The sequence below is a fragment of the Nanorana parkeri genome, unplaced genomic scaffold, assembly GCF_000935625.1.
Source record: "Nanorana parkeri isolate BGI_ZX_2015 unplaced genomic scaffold, ASM93562v1 scaffold26, whole genome shotgun sequence".
Lineage (NCBI taxonomy): Eukaryota > Metazoa > Chordata > Amphibia > Anura > Dicroglossidae > Nanorana > Nanorana parkeri.
This window is the reverse complement of record NW_017306294.1, coordinates 3,116,775-3,124,670: the sequence shown is the minus strand read 5'-3', so window position 1 is coordinate 3,124,670 and position 7,896 is coordinate 3,116,775. Positions and strand designations below refer to the sequence as shown.

At 39.0% G+C, this 7,896-nt stretch overlaps 1 protein-coding gene across 1 annotated transcript in view; it reads left to right on the top strand.

The window, feature by feature from the left end:
• Nucleotides 1-7,896, top strand: part of PLXNA4 (plexin A4) — a 580,559-nt gene that overhangs the window by 398,007 nt on the left and 174,656 nt on the right. The window contains exon 8 of the mRNA XM_018566064.1: nucleotides 1,702-1,816. Within this exon, the coding sequence (XP_018421566.1) occupies nucleotides 1,702-1,816 (115 nt within the window). The remainder of the gene's footprint in view (nucleotides 1-1,701; nucleotides 1,817-7,896) is intronic.

Below are 7,896 nucleotides of genomic sequence, written 5' to 3'. Positions count from 1 at the left end.
TATCAGTTGTTATAGTTTATATTGAGGATTCTTAATTAGTGGTTAGTGTGATGTTAAATATTGAAAACAGACAACTGAATTTGTGGTAATTCCATGAACCTTATATGAGCTAGCTGACACAAGACATGTTTACACAAGAGTTATTCATGCTTGTGATTTAAGCCTCCCCTCTTGGTAGTTTAAATCAGCCTTTCTCAACCTTTTTTCTGTAATGGCACCCTTGAAAAGTATACAAAATGTTGAGGCACCCGTCTTAAATTTCAAAAACATAAATGATGTGTGGCCCCTCAAAAACCCATACCATTGTAAGGGGATACCCCACGCAAAAACATATAAAAAGAGTGCATTAAATCAGAGTTCCCCCTTTAAATAAGGAGCCCTCTACACACCAAAACACCCCCCTTTCACATTAGAGCCCTCCTTTACATCATAATCCCCCTCCTTTGACATCAGAGTCCCACTCTTTCACATCCCCCTTTTCATAATCAGAAGCTTTCTCTTCACATTCCTTCATATCAGGAGCTGCAGCTCTGGCAACATGACAGAAGTTGAGAGGCAGAGGAGGCCAGTACCACCCTTTTCTGAATGGATTCTACCGTCCCTGGATTATTGTCTTTGGTTTCCATGGTGCTGGTAAAATTGTGGCACCCCTAAGGAAACCAGAAGGCACCCCAGGGTGCCAGAGCACCCTGGTCTCCTCCCAAAACCTACTTTGTGTCTGACAGAACTAGAATGTCTTACCGACATGCCCAGTACACTGGCTGATGAAGGAGTGTCCCTGTTGTGTGCTATAAATAACTAAGTCACTGACAAGGAAAATTGTCATGTGAATGGGTAATATGTGACTCACTGCTCTTCCTTGTATGTGATACTGCTGGTGCTTGGTGACTGGCCCTCTCAGACACCCAGTACTGACACATAGGAATGGGGCAAAAATTACAACCTGTATAAGCTCAGGTCATGACTTGGAGCTTACCTGGCTTCATCTCTTTGCTTCCACATGTAAATGGAGCTGGTGGAAGGAAAGAGAAGTATAAGTGGCTGCAGGGGCAGGCATTAAAGGTAACCTGTAGCTTATATTTGAAATCAAAATTTCTCATTACAGTAGTTGTCTTTAGTTTGTTTATTAAAGAACTGTAAATTTAACAATAATTTCACAGAAAGTTTTGTTTCACCAAAGTAATTTTTTTGGTTTTCTACTCTGTTAAACATACATTGCAGAAATTTTAAAACAAATAAACTCACAAAGTTTTAATGTTTGATAATACAGTATAGGTGTGCTTTATACAGCGGATTGGGCATGGAATAACACCTAAAATATAAACCATATCTTTGCATACTTAACCATTATGACTCTGACACAGTGTAAGCCAGATAAAGCAGTGTTTTAAAATATCTTTTACATTTTTAGAAATGGATTCTGTACAAATGTAGCAAATTATAAGTCCTGTACTGAATTAAAATAATACCACCACAAATTAATAAATTGATATCTTAGTGTAGGAGTCCAAAATACCCTTAGCCTACTTAAAACCACAATAACTACGGATAAATCAGAAAAAAAATCTATTTAATTTTATATATTTTATAATTTTTTAAATTTTATAATTTTATATCAGAAAACTAAATTGACATTATTGTTAACATGCACGTAAAGAATAAAGTAAAAGCTATAAAATGTATATCCTTCTTCGGTTATAGGTGCCTCTCTTGTGTTGAGAGTCCATATCAATGTCACTGGTGTAAATACAGACACGTGTGTACCCATGATCCACAGACATGTTCTTTCCAGGAAGGAAGAGTCAAGATACCAGAGGTAATTTTCTATTTTCCTACTGCAATTAACCTAATCTCTTGCCATTTTGTAGAAATATAGTTTTATCATTTGTTGTAGGTACCAACATTGTCTATTTGAAGTCTTCTTTATTGATTAGGTACCAACACATGTACAAATTATATTTACTGTTTCAATTGTTCTTCCCTGTCACTTGTGTTCCTGTTGGAGACAACAAGAGACTGTGCCGACACACATTTTGGAGACAGGAAGCCAGTCCACACCAAATATTTGCAGCTGCTGCTTGAGTGTGTGCATATAGACATGGAGTGGATAAAAAAAGCTGGAGGAGATCAGTAACAAGGACAAGAAAAAATTGATGAAAACATAGGAAAAAAACATGGCAAATGTTTGATACACTGGGGTTGATTTACTAAAGGCAAATAGATTGTTCACTTTACAAGGGAATTTTCCCTTAGGTTAGTGAACGAAGTAAAGCTTACTTCCATCATTCAATTATATGCAAGAAAAAATTACTGTTTTTTAAAAATTTTCCGTGCAAAGTGAATTTTCATAACATTCACTAAGCTAAGGTCAAGGCTGCCTTTAGTGAATCCACCCTATAGTACTAAATGGCATTGTTAATCATACACAACAGTGTTTTTGCAAACGAAATGTCATCCATTTGGGGTTTACATCTACTTTAAATGTACACTTTAGTGAAAATTGAAGACAATGCTTTGAAATGCATACACAGAGGATTGCCGACTTCCTCTGGGCTTAAGTTTGTTTAATTCATGCAAAACTGTAGTGTACTAGTCCACCCATTTCCTTTTGATAGGGAACAGATCATAAAGAAACATCTTTCCTTGCTTACAGGTTTGTAATGCAAGCAATACATTTGCAAAAACATCTACTGCATTCCTTACTGTTCATCAAATATAGAAAACCAGAGGTATCAAAGAGACACAGGACTAGGACGTTTATTACAGCCACCTTTCAGAATTAAATCTTCCTTGAAGGCAACAAGGAGATGTGCTTTCCCACAGGTATGTACAGTAGACAGTCTGGAATAAATATATTCAATTGATAATGTCAATAAAATGACATATTTGTGCTAATGCCTTGTATTGGCACATATGTCAGTCCACTGCACATGATAAATTTGGCATGGAAAATGTCTCTGTGCAATGAATGGCCTTTGTGGCTGCTTTGAATTGACTAAAACATAGTGGGGAGCCAGTGGTTTATCATTTTAAAGACAGTTTACGTAAGGAGCATACAGCTCATTTCCACAAGGAAATGTCAGCTGAGACTTCTTATGGTGAATATGTTTCCAAAATCATTTGCTTTATCCCTGTTTAGAGCCATTTATCCATTTGTTTGGTCAGAAAAAGGTAAAGGTCCAGTTATATTTTCAAACAGATACTTCTTTCTCCATATGTGCGTTGTGCAATAATGAGTAAGTAATATTGCCAAGTTCTAAATGTCTATTATCTATGTGATAACAGCTCTGTTGTGCTGTGTGCTTGCCTACAATGATTCTCTGAGGAAGCTATTATTACTGTCATAAACTGCAGCACAAGAAAAGATAAACAGAAAAAACAACTTTCGGCACAATTTTTTTCCTTTTAATTCTTTCTTTGTGGCTCTTAGTCACCTGAATCAGTTGCTATGGTTACATTTTTTTTTGTCATTTTCATTGGACCTCTGTAGAGGGATAATAGTACCTACTGTAGGGTCAGGTTTGTGGTTTTATTATTATGAACAGTAGGGGCTAAGATAGATGTAAGGAAAAACAATGCCAGAAATTGGAGCCACCTTAGTGTCTATGGTTTTTAGAAAGCATTAATGGAAAAAATAATGGCTGAGAAAGTTGCACTGAGTTTTCACATGGTTGTTCCTTATGTATGAATACAATTCCAGTCTTCAAATCACTGTGATTAGCCTGAATAAGATCCTAGCCAGGATTATATGTAGGTGGTTCCTATCTCTGGATTTTGACAGAAATTAAAAATTACAATGGTAAATAGCACACTTGTAGTAGTTTATGTATGGAGTTAGTTGGTTCAATTGCAGAATTGGCAACTTTTGAAATGTGTCTTTAAGTTTTATCCTCTGTAATGTTTGTTTACTTCTTTTTCAATTTCAATTCTAGGTAGAAACAAAGCTGCCCTTGCAGTGGCTGCTACTCTGCCCTGCATGGGTTAACTGCTTGTTTTGTCTAGGGGATGATAAATAAGGTGAATTACCTACCTCATTTCCTGTTCCCCAGACAGCTGGCACAGTGACAAAACTCCAGTGGCTTCAAAAGATGAGCCTGGAGCTGGCCACACATATGCTCTACAATAATTATGTCACCTCTCAGGGTGACCTGTAGACAGGTCCTTGTTGATGTAATCATTGAGACTTTCTATGATTAGTCATGGGGCACCTGTGTATACACAAGAGAAAACTGCATATGTTCTGTATTCCAATATAAGCATTATGTTTCCATGGTCATCACTTATGTATGGGACACTGCTAAAATAAAGCTATACTTTACAAAAGATTACTTTTGATCCTTCGGCTAGCTTTGTGAATAACCCTCATAGTGATGGTTTCCAATCTATCCTAGTGGTCAGTATTATATGGCAATCTCCTTGCTCTTCATCTTGATTTTGTGATATGAAACGTCTGAAATGTGCACTCACCTGCTGTTTGTGGTCACCTTTTTATGGGCTGACCAAAGATTGCTTAATTACTCCTCTCTTTCATCCATGGTGTAGCCGTCCAGGTTGCCGATTAGGAATTTTCACAAATCGCCTCTATCAGATCTTCTATGATCCTATGTAGCAATATATGCGTCGTGTAGCTTCCTGGTTTCCTCTTATTGAAATTGGTCACCGATACCTCAGGGAGATAGAAAAGTGCTCACTTGATTCACGATATTGAGAATAGTGTTTTCGGCACAGCAGCTTATTATACATTCACATAGCACAGTGGTTTTATTATTACAATGTAACAGTATAAGCTGAAGGCATAAAGGTGGGTGGCAGCACCCAAAACTCCAAGTTGAACAGGAACATAGTTCAGAATCACGGCAGGGAAATCTCACTGTAAGAGTATCCAATACATTAAAAAGTCAGGTTCTACCTGTCACTAAAATATCACTTTTAGGTGGATTTACCCATTAAAATGTAACTTGTCATCCTTTGTGACTATCACAGAGTATAAAGATCCTGAATAAATGTTTCAAAATAAAAAATGTTCAGACATAAGTGGAAAATGGATTATGTCAATTCACAGGAACACCCAGCCTGCAAACATGGTTAAACACACAGAGGTGTATAACATCTTCCTTTGACAGATGGATCGGGTGATAAAACAGCCCTGCTGTGATCACTTAGTTGCTTCATATCCTATGGCACAGTACCACCTTTTAAACTGTAACTGTGGCTCATTATGGTGATTAAGAAACTGCCAATATTAGAGCCTTTAACTCTAATTTTTCCCTGTTTATTATCCAGTGATGCTGGCACCTGTCTATCATTAAAAGTGGAGATGAGAGCTATGTGCTGTTGTTATGGAAACCTGCAGGCTTCATGCTGTGTTTGGGGAAGACAAAATGGATAGGTAATAGTGTTTGCGAGAGACCTGTTATAGCTAAAAGGAAGTAAAGTTATATTGGAGAAATACGAGTGACTTTATGTGCTTTAAACACGCAGGGAAAATTGGATCGTTATCATGCTGTTCTTATGACTTGGTGATATTTAGAGACATATGAGCTTAGTTAATGGTTTTGTGAACAATTCATAGAATACAATGCTCTCTCCAAATGGATGCGGGAAGGGAGGGGGGTTGCCTGTATGAGGGCCTGTATGCCTGTATGAGAACCTGTATGAGAGCCATATTTTTTTAGTTGCAGCTGGCCGGAAGTACAGGAATACTTTACTATCCGGCATGAAGGAAAGTATGAATTTTTCACTACACAGAAGTGATCTGAACATGGCATAAATATTAGCAGAGGTAACTATTTCCCCGCTACATATATGACTCAAAAACTCTGTGCCTGGAGTTCTGCTTTAAGTCCTTCCAAACTTGAATGTCTAGTTTTAGGTAGATGTTAGCAGGTTGATTCACAGACTTCTAGAGGTGTGAACATCCAAACCTTGTTACTCTTGAAGTTCATTATTGTACAGTCACCCAGAAGTTGCTTTTACGCCAGCAATATTAAGGAATAAAGCTGACATACATGCACCACAGCTAGCTTTACCATTTGGCTCAGTAGGAATGCTGCCGTGATTAGAAATATACAGAACTATTCACAAAAGGGTGAAGAGTTTGGAGAAGGCAGGAGAAGTGAACAATCTACAACACCATAGCTGATTTGGAAAAGTTCTCCAATTCAACTCACTTTACAGTTCAGCTATGGTGTTCTAGATTGTTCACATATCCTGTCTTCTCCAAACTCTTCACCCTTTTATGAATAGCCCTGATAGTATATCTGTTGTGGCCCCATTCATACTTGGGACCGGATTGCTGAGTCTCACAAATTTCTCCACGAGACTCATGCGATTGGCTAAGTTGCTTTACAATACAATGACAGCTGCCACTGCTCGCAGGTGTTTGCAGGTCATTTGCATGTAATCACACATGCTGCGATTAGCTGCGGACAATCGCCCCTGGGCACAAACACTCTCACATGTGCAACTACATGTGAATGGCCTGGGAACACCTGTGGGGAGTGGCAGCTGTCATTGTAATGTACAGAATCTCCTGCCCACAGCTGATTGCATGAGGCGTATGGAAGAATTTGTGAGAATCAGAAATCCGGTCTCATCTGCAAGTGTAAATGGGGTCTATACATTTTTTAAAACATTGCCACAATATTCTAACCTGGTTAGGACCATAAAAGAAAGAAAATAATTATCTTCCTGAGGGTAGTTAATGACAATCAGCATGGGTTCAGGAAAGACCGTTCCTGCCTGACTAACTTGCTAACTTTTTATGAGGGGGTAAGTAGAGATATGGATGGAGGGAGGACGGTGGATGTGGTATATCTGGATTTCTCAAAGGCATTTGATACGGTACCACACAAGCGCTTACTTCACAAGCTGAGAGCTATGGGCATAGATGAGGTGGTGTGTACGTGGATAGAGAACTGGCTACGGGAACGTGTCCAGAGAGTATCTGTAAATGGCACCTTTTCAGACTGGGCTAGTGTAATGAGCGGTGTGCCTCAAGGATCTGTGCTGGGTCCCATATTGTTCAACCTAATCATTAATGATATCGGGGAGGGAATAAATAGCCATGTTTCCGTGTTTGCAGACGATACAAAAATAGGGAGGGTACAAGAAACGGATCGTGACAATATAACATTGCAGGAGGAACTGGATAAAATAGGGGAGTGGGCAATACTAAGGCAGATGAGGTTTAGTGTTGATAAATGCAAAGTAATGCACTTTGGACATAACAATAAACAAATAGGCTATACAATCATGGGTATGCCGCTGGGGAAGTCAGAAATAGAAAAAGATTTGGGGGTCATTGTAGACCACAAACTGAATGGTAGCTTGCAGTGCCAAGCTGCGGTAAACAAAGCTAGCAGGGTCTTGTCCTGTATTAAGAAGGGGATGTATTGCAGGGACAAGTCTATAATTGTGCCTCTATATAGATCGTTGGTTCGGCCACATCTGGAGTACGCGGTCCAGTTTTGGTCGCCGGTACTGAGAAGGGATGTCCTTGAACTGGAGAGAGTCCAGCGGAGGGCAACCAAACTAATTAGGGGAATGGAGGACCAGAGCTATGAGACAAGGCTTCTGACCTTAAACATGTTTACTCTGGAATTAAGGAGATTAAGGGGGTATATGATGTTCATGTACAAGATGTTCAATGGTGACAGCAACATTGGCAACAAACTGTTTGAGATTAACTCCATTACAAAGACTAGAGGCCACCACCTAAAGTTGGTGGAGAAAAAATTTTAAGGTCTGGTCCTCACTGCCATCGGCAGTGATTTCAGCCAAGAGTGTAGATTTGTTCAAGAAACGTTTGGACAATTTCTTGAGGGACCGTAATATCCAGGGATACCAGTATCCCTAAGAATGAGATGATGCGTGGACCTATATGGGTTGGACTTG